Source organism: Perna viridis, chromosome 14, assembly GCF_037379345.1.
Source record: "Perna viridis isolate PV_CMFRI_1.1 ecotype Kerala chromosome 14, ASM3737934v1, whole genome shotgun sequence".
Lineage (NCBI taxonomy): Eukaryota > Metazoa > Mollusca > Bivalvia > Mytilida > Mytilidae > Perna > Perna viridis.
In genome coordinates this window covers 12,297,457-12,311,471 of record NC_142458.1, presented here as the reverse complement: position 1 = coordinate 12,311,471, position 14,015 = coordinate 12,297,457, and the positions used below count along the sequence as shown (strand labels likewise).

General features: G+C 31.7%; 2 protein-coding genes across 4 annotated transcripts in view; both read right to left on the bottom strand.

Moving 5' to 3' along the window:
- Positions 1–14,015, bottom strand: part of LOC148598227 (uncharacterized) — a 70,912-nt gene that overhangs the window by 24,995 nt on the left and 31,902 nt on the right. The window lies entirely within an intron of this gene.
- Positions 3,392–11,804, bottom strand: LOC148598228 (uncharacterized). Its single transcript, XM_088562031.1, has 7 exons — positions 11,630–11,804; positions 11,206–11,382; positions 10,785–10,917; positions 6,724–6,851; positions 6,263–6,406; positions 3,698–3,805; positions 3,392–3,444 (listed from the first exon to the last, which is right to left on the bottom strand). The coding sequence occupies exons 1-7, from the start codon at positions 11,709–11,711 to the stop codon at positions 3,392–3,394; spliced, it is 825 nt and encodes a 274-aa protein (XP_088418157.1). The 5' UTR covers positions 11,712–11,804.

Genomic DNA, 14,015 nt, shown 5'->3' with positions numbered 1-14,015 from the left:
CCATACAAAATGTTACACTGTTCCTCATTGTAAATAGAAAACAAAATTTATGTGTTTGCTGGCATTTTATTTTGAAATAATCTAATATGTTCGATAATGGATAGATCTTTTTTATAAACACACTTCAAGACTTATTTGGATTGAAATTACCTGAAGGAGGTTATAGTAGAAAAGTAAAAGATGGCCAAATGACAATTAAGGATATGATAACAGAGCAGAGGTCTCCGGTTTGGGAAAACTCTTCAGTCTTGCAATATAATTATATAAGAACGAAAACGTCGGGCCAAGATTAATTATGCTCTGAAACTAAAAGCGTTTGAACGTATATTTTTTTTTCGGCAGTGTTTTTGGCTCACCCGTCTCATATTGGCTATATAAAGTCATTTAAAGTATAAAATGAATACAAGCCGTCAAAATATATAATACCAATTAATATGTCATAATGTTCGTGCAACATATAGCTTCACAGTTTGTGCCGACGAACCCCCGTGAACAAGAACAATCATACGAGAAATCAGTAAGGAACGCGGGGACATGTGATAATGAATACATAGTGATCATATTACAAAATAATATGCCATGAAGTTATAATTCACATGACGGTGTACAATAACAGTTCGTGCAACATATAATTTCATAGCTCGTGCTAAAAAATCCTTGTAAACAAGAACAGTTATAAATGGAAACAGCGACGCAAGAACCGTTGTTCATACAACGGATCATCTACACAAGGTGTTACTTAAAGGAGCGAAAATCAATTTAGTTTCCTTTAACGTATATCATATAATATTATTTAAAGTTGAATGAAATGAATGAAGATATTCACGACAAAAATCATCGACGAATGATGTGTCCTGTCGCAGAAGGCTTTTAGAGACAATATTATGAGACGGAAAGTAAATATGTCAAAAAAAACCCCGAAAACAAAGTCGTATTTTTTCCCCAGATAAAAAAAATATATCATTTCTCCATCTAAGGATTGTTTTCCATTTTTGAGCCATATATGCGATAAAATACACCATCTCATTAGAAAGCGTGCTTCAAATCAAATTGAATGAAAAGACAATGCATTGCAGGTGCACCATATACCTTCACAATTTCTTCCAAAGAACCCCGGTGAACAAGAGCAGTTATATGTTGAATCGATTACAAAACAAGACCCGTTGTTCATACATGGATCACTGGAACATGGTGTTACTACAATAATTAAATTAAAAATGCACGAATTGTTTGATGTTAAGGATTCAAAACATAAATTTGAAGAAAGTACGATTGTTCACAGAATTAATTTCCCGTTTCTTTTGTTTATCTTGTTTGACGATTATTTATATTTTATGAGGGACAAAGCGACAAAAGTGCTGACCAGTTTCTTTAAAACGACAACGAAAAAGCAACCAAAATAGTAAAACAAAAATGTTTACCGAAAAAACGCCAGTGATTAATTGTCTGTAATTAATCAAAATGAGGTTTTTTCCATAAAAGGTGCATACAATACATTGAATGTGCAACATGTACCTTCGCAAAAAGATCCCGAGAACCCATGAGGACATGAACATTTATATATTGAATCGGTTACGGAACAAGAACCGTTGTTCATACACGGGTCAGAGGAGCATGGTGTAACTAAAATGATTATGAACTTGCTTAAAAATATGAACAGAATAAAAGAAGAGATGGTAAAAGCATTCAATAGCCTAATTCACAAAATGTAAAAATATAAATAATTGGAATAATCTGGTAAAATTTGTCAAGACACGTTATCTTTTTAACAAACAAAAAAAAAACGTTTTGACCACATGGTATTAAATCAAAACAGAAAATTACTTGAAAATACAACTTCGATTCCTATATTTTCCATTATGTTAACAAAACCAAATAATACTTATTAATAAAATACAATCAAAACAGTCCAGTAATGGTGTTAAATATTAAAAAGAAAATGGAGTTTTGGGACTTAAATTTTCTGGTGGATTCAAGCTTTTCCTTTTCGTTTCAATCTGAGCTTTTAATCCCCTTTGAAATTGACGACTCGTTCTGCTTCTATTTCGGATTTATTGTACGCATAGCTTTCACCTTGTTTTGGTATAAATCAATGACAAATGTTCATATACTGTTAACGCAAGGAAAACAGATAAGGCTGAACATGAAATCGCAATATATGCTTCAAATATTTTTTTTTTCACACTTGATATAAAGGGTTTTGATTATTATGATTTTTGCTGGTACACTTCCACAATATGTGCCCAGGAATCCAGGGGACAAGAACAGTTCCAAGTTGAATCGGTTACGGAACAAGTACCATTGTTCATATACGGATCACTTGTGCAGGGTGTAACAGGGAGTATGGAAATGAATGTTCTCATAAGTTTCGGTTCCCTCAGGAAAATACTTGAAATTTACCACACAAGTCTTGCTTTGATAGTCTTTAAAATTTGATAAAATTTGTTTTTAATTATCCATTTTATATTACAGAAAATAAGTAATATGCAAATTGCCCTGCGGTATGTCAATACTAATCAAGTGTTGCATTCAGGTGTTTTATTGCCATACAATGTTGCTCTAAAGAGACAAAAAAATATCATAATAGACAAGGCAGGATATACCTTAAACTCAATACATGATTTAAGTCTACTTGACCTTTAAACTTGTACTGAGCTATTCAAATAAAGACACGAATTAGTTTTGCAAGTAATAATGGGGTAATTCAAATTCAAAGCTACACAGGATGTTAAACATTTCGTAACTGTAAAACGAAAATTAAATTGGCGTCATCACAATTGATATTTTAATATTTGTATCAAAGTACGCGCCATTGATGACGTAGAAAAAGATCAAATAAAGATATAACGAAACACTCAAAAGATCGAAATTTTAGTACACTTGTTCCTGTTTTATGATTATTAGTATGTATTTGATGTATTTATGAGTACGAACGTATGGCGTTCATGTTGCACGATAAATGTGCACATTTTCAGTTTATGCATTTGTGTGTTTATTTAAAAATACTTCCAGCACTTAGCTGCGATACATGAAGTCACAAGAAAAGGTCGGATTAACATTAGATTAAATCAAGCATCTCCGAGACTAAAAGAGGTATGGTCTTATGCTTCTGCAGCAACTTTAAGGTTTTCACCTGTCTCATATTGGCAATAACTAATAATGTACTTGCATATAGCATAAATGCCTTTTTTGATGTCTTTAATATTCATGATGCATGGTTTCACCAACTTTGAATTATCTTTAAACAGTTATCAATATGTAAAGTTGAGGACGGTTCAACGTTCATATCCAAGTCTAGCTTTCATAATCTTTAAAATTTGATAAAATTTGTTTTTAATTATCCATATTATATTACAGAAAATAAGTAATATGCAAATTACCCTGCGGTATGTCAATACAAATCAAGTGTTGCCTTCGGGTGTTCTATTGCCGTACAATGTTGCTCTAAAGAGACATAAAATTATTATAATAAACAATGAAAGATTTACCTTAAACTAAATAGATGATTTAAGTCTCTTTGACATTCAAACTTGCTCTGAGTTATGCCAATAAAGACAGGTATTGGTTGTGTAAGTCGTAATTGGGTAATTCAAAGCAGTACAGGAGATAAATTCTTAAAACATACTCAAAATTTTCTTAAAAATTAAAACATTGCTCTATAAAAAAGTTACAGTTGAATATAATGTGCACCATGTACCTTCACAGTTTGTCCCTAAGAACCCCGGTGAACAAGAACAGTTATAAGATGAATCGGTTACGGAGCAAGAACCGTTGTTCATACACGGATCACTAGAACATGGTGTTACTACAATAATTAAATTAAAAATGCACGAATTCTTTGATGTTAAGGATTCAAAACATAAATTTGAAGAAAGTACGATTGTTCACAGAATTAATTTCCCGTTTCTTTCGTTTATCTTGTTTGAAGATTATTTACATTTTATGAGGGACAAAGCGACAAAAGTGCTGACCAGTTTCTTTAAAAGGACAACGAAAAAGCAACCAAAATATTGAAACAAAAAGGTTTACCGAAAAAACGCCAGTGATTAATTGTCTGTAATTAATCAAAATGAGGTTTTTCCATAAAAAGTGCATACAATACATTGAATGTGCAACATGTACCTTCGCAAAAAGATCCCGAGAACCCATGAGGACATGAACAATTATATATTGAATCGGTTACGGAACAAGAACCGTTGTTCATACACGGGCCAGAGGAGCATGGTGTAACTAAAATGATTATGAACTTGCTTAAGATATGAATAGAATAAAAGAAGAGATGGTAAAAGCATTCAATAGCCTAATTCACAAAATGTAAAAAATATAAATAATTGGAATAATCTGGTAAAATTTGTCATGACACGTTATCTTTTTAACAAAAAAAAACGTTTTGACCACATGGTATTAAATCAAAACAGAAAATTACTTGAAAATACAACTTCGATTCCTATATTTTCCATTATGTTAACAAAACCAAATAATACTTATTAATAAAATACAATCAAAACAGTCCAGTAATGGTGTTAAATATTAAAAAGAAAATGGAGTTTTGGGACTTAAATTTTCTGGTGGATTCAAGCTTTTCCTTTTCGTTTCAATCTGAGCTTTTAATCCCCTTTGAAATTGACGACTCTTTCTGCTTCTATTTCGGATTTATTGTACGCATAGCTTTCACCTTGTTTTGGTATAAATCAATGACAAATGTTCATATACTGTTAACGCAAGGAAAACAGATAAGGCTGAACATGAAATCGCGATATATGCTTCAAATATTTTTTTTTCACACTTGATATAAAGGGTTTTGATTATTATGATTTTTGCTGGTACACTTTCACAATATGTGCCCAGGAATCCAGGGGACAAGAACAGTTCCAAGTTGAATCGGTTACGGAACAAGTACCATTGTTCATATACGGATCACTTGTGCAGGGTGTAACAGGGAGTATGGAAATGAATGTTCTCATAAGTTTCGGTTCCCTCAGGAAAATACTTGAAATTTACCACACAAGTCTTGCTTTGATAGTCTTTAAAATTTGATAAAATTTGTTTTTAATTATCCATTTTATATTACAGAAAATAAGTAATATGCAAATTGCCCTGCGGTATGTCAATACTAATCAAGTGTTTCATTCAGGTGTTTTATTGCCATACAATGTTGCTCTAAAGAGACAAAAAAATATCATAATAGACAACGCAGGATATACCTTAAACTCAATACATGATTTAAGTCTACTTGACCTTTAAACTTGTACTGAGCTATTCAAATAAAGACACGAATTAGTTTTGCAAGTAATAATGGGGTAATTCAAATTCAAAGCTACACAGGATGTTAAACATTTCGTAACTGTAAAACGAAAATTAAATTGGCGTCATCACAATTGATATTTTAATATTTGTATCAAAGTACGCGCCATTGATGACGTAGAAAAAGATCAAATAAAGATATAACGAAACACTCAAAAGATCGAAATTTTAGTACACTTGTTCCTGTTTTATGATTATTAGTATGTATTTGATGTATTTATGAGTACGAACGTATGGCGTTCATGTTGCACGATAAATGTGCACATTTTCAGTTTATGCATTTGTGTGTTTATTTAAAAATACTTCCAGCACTTAGCTGCGATACATGAAGTCACAAGAAAAGGTCGGATTAACATTAGATTAAATCAAGCATCTCCGAGACTAAAAGAGGTATGGTCTTATGCTTCTGCAGCAACTTTAAGGTTTTCACCTGTCTCATATTGGCAATAACTAATAATGTACTTGCATATAGCATAAATGCCTTTTTTGATGTCTTTAATATTCATGATGCATGGTTTCACCAACTTTGAATTATCTTTAAACAGTTATCAAAATTTAAAGTTGAGGACGGTTCAACGTTCATATCCAAGTCTAGCTTTCATAATCTTTAAAATTTGATAAAATTTGTTTTTAATTATCCATATTATATTACAGAAAATAAGTAATATGCAAATTACCCTGCGGTATGTCAATACAAATCAAGTGTTGCCTTCGGGTGTTCTATTGCCGTACAATGTTGCTCTAAAGAGACATAAAATTATTATAATAAACAATGAAAGATTTACCTTAAACTAAATAGATGATTTAAGTCTCTTTGACATTCAAACTTGCTCTGAGTTATGCCAATAAAGACAGGTATTGGTTGTGTAAGTCGTAATTGGGTAATTCAAAGCAGTACAGGAGATAAATTCTTAAAACATACTCAAAATTTTCTTAAAAATTAAAACATTGCTCTATAAAAAAGTTACAGTTGAATATAATGTGCACCATGTACCTTCACAGTTTGTCCCTAAGAACCCCGGTGAACAAGAACAGTTATAAGATGAATCGGTTACGGAGCAAGAACCGTTGTTCATACACGGATCACTAGAACATGGTGTTACTACAATAATTAAATTAAAAATGCACGAATTCTTTGATGTTAAGGATTCAAAACATAAATTTGAAGAAAGTACGATTGTTCACAGAATTAATTTCCCGTTTCTTTCGTTTATCTTGTTTGACGATTATTTACATTTTATGAGGGACAAAGCGACAAAAGTGCTGACCAGTTTCTTTAAAAGGACAACGAAAAAGCAACCAAAATATTGAAACAAAAAGGTTTACCGAAAAAACGCCAGTGATTAATTGTCTGTAATTAATCAAAATGAGGTTTTTCCATAAAAAGTGCATACAATACATTGAATGTGCAACATGTACCTTCGCAAAAAGATCCCGAGAACCCATGAGGACATGAACAATTATATATTGAATCGGTTACGGAACAAGAACCGTTGTTCATACACGGGCCAGAGGAGCATGGTGTAACTAAAATGATTATGAACTTGCTTAAGATATGAATAGAATAAAAGAAGAGATGGTAAAAGCATTCAATAGCCTAATTCACAAAATGTAAAAAATATAAATAATTGGAATAATCTGGTAAAATTTGTCATGACACGTTATCTTTTTAACAAAAAAAAAACGTTTTGACCACATGGTATTAAATCAAAACAGAAAATTACTTGAAAATACAACTTCGATTCCTATATTTTCCATTATGTTAACAAAACCAAATAATACTTATTAATAAAATACAATCAAAACAGTCCAGTAATGGTGTTAAATATTAAAAAGAAAATGGAGTTTTGGGACTTAAATTTTCTGGTGGATTCAAGCTTTTCCTTTTCGTTTCAATCTGAGCTTTTAATCCCCTTTGAAATTGACGACTCTTTCTGCTTCTATTTCGGATTTATTGTACGCATAGCTTTCACCTTGTTTTGGTATAAATCAATGACAAATGTTCATATACTGTTAACGCAAGGAAAACAGATAAGGCTGAACATGAAATCGCAATATATGCTTCAAATATTTTTTTTTCACACTTGATATAAAGGGTTTTGATTATTATGATTTTTGCTGGTACACTTTCACAATATGTGCCAAGGAATCCAGGGGACAAGAACAGTTCCAAGTTGAATCGGTTACGGAACAAGTACCATTGTTCATATACGGATCACTTGTGCAGGGTGTAACAGGGAGTATGGAAATGAATGTTCTCATAAGTTTCGGTTCCCTCAGGAAAATACTTGAAATTTACCACACAAGTCTTGCTTTGATAGTCTTTAAAATTTGATAAAATTTGTTTTTAATTATCCATTTTATATTACAGAAAATAAGTAATATGCAAATTGCCCTGCGGTATGTCAATACTAATCAAGTGTTTCATTCAGGTGTTTTATTGCCATACAATGTTGCTCTAAAGAGACACAAAAAATATCATAATAAACAAGGCAGGATATACCTTAAACTCAATACATGATTTAAGTCTGCTTGACCTTTAAACTTGTACTGAGCTATTCAAATAAAGACACGAATTAGTTTTGCAAGTAATAATGGGGTAATTCAAAGCTACGCAGGATGTTAAACATTTCGTAACTGTAAAACGAAAATTAAATTGGCGTCATCACAATTGATATTTTAATATTTGTATCAAAGTACGCGCCAATTATGACGTAGAAAAAGATCAAATAAAGATATAACGAAACACTCAAAAGATCGAAATTTTAGTACACTTGTTCCTGTTATATGATTATTAGTATGTATTTGATGTATTTATGAGTACGAACGTATGGCCTTCATGTTGCACGATAAATGTGCACATTTTCAGTTTATGCATTTGTGTGCCTCCCAGCACCTAACTGCGATACATGAAGTCACAAGAAAAGGTCAGATTAACATTATATTAAATCAAGCATCTCCGAGACTAAAAGAGGTATGGTCTTATGCTTCTGCAGCAACTTTAAGGTTTTGGCCTGTCTCATATTGGCAATAACTAATAACGTACTTGCATATTGCATAAATGCCTTTGAAACTTAGATATGAGTAGAAAAGGTTTTTTTTTATGTCTTTAATATTCATGATGCATGGTTTCACCAACTTTGAATTATCTTTAAACAGTTATCAATATTTAAAGTTGAGGACGGTTCAACGTTCATATCCAAGTCTAGCTTTCATAATCTTTAAAATTTGATAAAATTTGTTTTTAATTATCCATATTATATTACAGAAAATAAGTAATATGCAAATTGCCCTGCGGTATGTCAATACTAATCAAGTGTTGCCTTCGGGTGTTCTATTGCCGTATAATGTTGCTCTAAAGAGACACAAAATTATTATAATAAACAATGCAAGATTTACCTTAAACTAAATAGATGATTTAAGTCCCTTTGACATTCAAACTTGCTCTGAGCTATGCCAATAAAGACAGGTATTGGTTGTGTAAGTCATAATTGGGTAATTCAAAGCTGTACAGGATGTTAAACACTTCATACATGTAAAACGAAAATTAAATTGGCGTCATCACAATTGATATTTTATTATTTGAATCAAGGTATGCGCCGTTTATGACTTGGCAAATGATCAAATAAAAAAAATAATGGAACACACACAAAATCGAAATGTTAATATTTTTTTTCCGTTTTATGATTATTAGTATATATTTGATGACAAATTCGTGAGTATGAACATATGGCCTTCATGCGATACGATAAACGTGCACATTTTCAGTTCACATTTGTGTGCGTTCATTTGCAGTTACTTCCAATACCTAGCTGCGATACACGAAGTCACAAAAAGAGTCGGATCAGCATTAGATTAAATCAAGTAGCTCCGAGATTAAAAGGGGTATGGTCTTATGCTTCTGATTTCAGCTGTATTTGACCTTCCAATTTGCACTCAGCTATATAAAGACCATCACTGGTTTTGCGAGTTATAACTTATAATAGATGAACAGAAATGTCACTCAATTGAATCAGAAACATTTTAAAAAACAAAACTAAATGAATGACATCAAATGAACTACAGATAAAAATGTACGTCATCAAATTCTATGACCTTTTGTGACATTGGGTAACTCAGCCATACAAAATGTTACACTGTTCCTCATTTTAAATAGAAAACAAACTTTGCGTCATCACAATTGAACGATTTGTAGTCGAATCAGGTACAGGTTGTGTATGACGTACCCCATTACAAACAAAACTGACGATGGAGCCAAAAAGATCTTTATTTTAGTAAATTAACCCCCGTTTTATTATTATTAGTGAATACAAATGAAAAGCTCTCATGTGGCATTATATAAACAATATATAACGAAGAGGGTGATAGAGTAGTTTGTTATCCCGAGAAAATAGTTGTCAACCCGGGCGTAGCCGAGGATGACAATGTATTTTCAAGGGATGACAAACTTTATTTCCAGAAAATTCATGTGTTTGCTGGCATTTCATTTTGAAATAATTTAATATGTTCGATAGTGTATAGATCTTTTTTATAAACACACTTCAAGACTTATTTGGATTGAAATTATCTGAAGGAGGTTATAGTATAAAAGTAAATGATTGCCAAATGACAATTAAGGATATGATAACAGAGCAGAGGTCTCCGGTTTGGGAACACTCTTCAGTCTTGCAATATAATTATATAAGAACGAAAACGTCGGGCCAAGAACAATTATGCTCTGAAACTAAAAGCGTTTGAACGTATATTTTTTTTTCGGCAGTGTTTTTGGCTCACCCGTCTCATATTGGCTATATAAAGTCATTTAAAGTATAAAATGAATACAAGTCGTCAAAATATATAATACCAATTAATATGTCATAATGTTCGTGCAACATATAGCTTCACAGTTTGTGCCGACGAACCCCAGTGAACAAGAAACAATCATACGAGAAATCAGTAAGGAACGCGAGGACACGTGATAATGAATACAAAGTGATCATATTACAAAATAATATGCCATGAAGTTATAATTCACATTACGGTGTACAATAACAGTACGTGCAACATATAATTTCATAGCTCATGCTAAAAAATCCCTGTAAACAAGAACAGTTATAAATGGAAACAGCGACGTAAGAACCGTTGTTCATACAACGGATCATCTACACAAGGTGTAACTTAAAGGAGTAAAAATCAATTTAGTTTGCTTTAACGTATATCATATAATATTATTTAAAGTTGAATGAAATGAATGAAGATATTCACGACAAAAATCATCGACGAATGATGTGTCCTGTCGCAGAAGGCTTTTAGAGACAATATTATGAGACGGAAAGTAAATATGTCAAAAAAAAAACCGAAAACAAAGTCGTATTTTTTCCCCAGATAAAAAATATATCATTTCTCCATCTACGGATTGTTTTCAATTTTTGAGCCATGTATGCGATAAAATACACCATCTCATTAGAAAGCGAACTTCAAATCAAATTGAATGAAAAGACAATGCATTGCATGTGCACCATATACCTTCACAATTTGTTCCAAAGAACCCCGGTGAACAAGAGCAGTTATATGTTGAATCGATTACAAAACAAGACCCGTTGTTCATACATGGATCACTCGAGCAAGGTGTAACTACAAAGATTAAGATTTTTTTTAATTTTTTTTTTTAATTTGGAATGAAGTTTAAAGGCTTATGAAAATAACCAGTGTGTAGTTCATTCAATGAAATGTATTTTGTCACATGCTTTTATATAAATTATTGACGTTATATGATTTACATAGATTTTGTTATGAAAAATAAATTAAAAACACAATGTAACCACGGGAGATAAATTCTTAAAACATACTCAAAATTTTCTTAAAAATTAAAACATTGCTCTATAAAAAAAGTTACAGTTGAATATAATGTGCACCATGTACCTTCACAGTTTGTCCCTAAGAACCCCGGTGAACAAGAACAGTTATAAGATGAATCGGTTACGGAGCAAGAACCGTTGTTCATACACGGATCACTGGAACATGGTGTTACTACAATAATTAAATTAAAAATGCACAAATTGTTTGATGTTATGGATTCAAAACATAAATTTGAAGAAAGAACGATTGTTCACAGAATTAATTTCCCGTTTCTTTCGTTTATCTTGTTTGACGATTATTTACATTTTCTAAAGGACAAAGCGACAAAGTGCTGACCAGTTTCTTTAAAAGGACAACGAAAAAGCAACCGAAATAGTGAAACAAAAAGGTTTACCGAAAAAACGCCAGTGATTAATTGTCTGTAATTAATCAAAATGAGGTTTTTCCATAAAAAGTGCATACAATACATTGAATGTGCAACATGTACCTTCGCAAAAAGATCCCGAGAACCCATGAGGACATGAACAATTATATATTGAATCGGTTACGGAACAAGAACCTTTGTTCATACACGGGCCAGAGGAGCATGGTGTAACTAAAATGATTATGAACTTGCTTAAGATATGAACAGAATAAAAGAAGAGATGGTAAAAGCATTCAATAGCCTAACTCACAAAATGTAAAAATATAAATAATTGGAATAATCTGGTAAAATTTGTCAAGACACGTTATCTTTTTAACAAAAAAAAAAAACGTTTTGACCACATGGTATTAAATCAAAACAGAAAATTACTTGAAAATACAACTTCGATTCCTATATTTTCCATTATGTTAACAACACCAAATAATACTTATTAATAAAATACAATCAAAACAGTCCAGTAATGGTGTTAAATATTAAAAAGAAAATGGAGTTTTGGGACTTAAATTTTCTGGTGGATTCAAGCTTTTCCTTTTCGTTTCAATCTGAGCTTTTAATCCCCTTTGAAATTGGCGACTCGTTCTGCTTCTATTTCGAATTTATTGTACCAAGCTTTCACCTTGTTTTGGTATAAATCAATAACAAATGTTCATATACTGTTAACTCAAGGAAAACAGATAAGGCTGAACACGAAATCGCAATATATGCTTCAAATTTTGGATTTTTTCACACTTGATATAAAGGGTTTTGATTATTATGATTTTTATTAAAATCTGACATTGACGGAAGCGTATTTTACATTAATATTTAGTGATCCCTATCGATATTAAAATCTGACATTGACGGAAGCGTATTTTACATTAATATTTAGTGATCCCTATCGACATTAAAATCTGACATTGACGAAAGTGTATTTTACATTTATATTTAGTGATCCCTATCGACATTAAAATCTGACATTGACGGAAGCGTATTTTACATTAATATTTAGTGATCCCGATCGACATTAAAATCTGACATTGACGAAAGTGTATTTTACATTAATATTTAGTGATCCCTATCAACATTAAAATCTGACATTGACGGAAGCGTATTTTACATTTATATTTAGTGATCCCTATCGACATTAAAATCTGACATTGACGGAAGCGTATTTTACATTAATATTTAGTGATCCCGATCGCCATTAAAATCTGACATTGATGAAAGCGTATTTTACATTAATATTCAGTGATCCCGATCGACATTAAAATCTGACATTGACGGAAGCGTATTTTACATTAATATTTAGTGATCCCGATCGCCATTAAAATCTGACATTGATGAAAGCGTATTTTACATTAATATTCAGTGATCACGATCGCCATTAAAATCTGACATTGACGAAAGTGTATTTTACATTTATATTTAGTGATCCCTATCGACATTAAAATCTGACATTGACGGAAGCGTATTTTACATTAATATTTAGTGATCCCGATCGACATTAAAATCTGACATTGACGAAAGCGTATTTTACATTAATATTCAGTGATCCCGATCGACATTAAAATCTGACATTGACGGAAGCGTATTTTACATTAATATTTAGTGATCCCGATCGCCATTAAAATCTGACATTGATGAAAGCGTATTTTACATTAATATTCAATGATCCCGATCGCCATTAAAATCTGACATTGACGAAAGTGTATTTTACATTTATATTTAGTGATCCCTATCGACATTAAAATCTGACATTGACGAAAGTGTATTTTACATTTATATTTAGTGATCCCTATCGACATTAAAATCTGACATTGACGGAAGCGTATTTTACATTTATATTTAGTGATCCCGATCACCATTAAAATCTGACATTGATGAAAGCGTATTTTACATTAATATTTAGTGATCCCGATCGCCATTAAAATCTGACATTGACGGAAGCGTATTTTACATTAATATTTAGTGATCCCGATCACCATTAAAATCTGACATTGATGAAAGCGTATTTTACATTAATATTTAGTGATCCCGATCGCCAATTTACCATTTAAGATAAGATTGCATTCAGTTTTATCTCAAATACCTGTCTACTTAATTTCGGTCTTCAAACTCGAAAGCATATTCAACTCAACGCTGAATCGACTTTTTAATTGACAATAACAAATTATAAATGACCATTTTATGACTCAATCTTGAATATTTATTGAAATTGAGCACTACAATATGTTTTTTTTAAACAAATATTATTATAGTATGCCTTTTCCGATAGCCCTAAAGTGAACATGAAAAATATAAGAGGAAGGAGATATCTAAGCACAACTGAAATTTGAAACCCACAGACAGAACAAAAATAATCCAAAGTAAATGTCTAAAGAGGGATATAAATGAACAGATTAAGTCACAAACGGCACAAAGGGGATAAAAGAATAACACACACACATAAACACAAAGGAAACTTATTTTT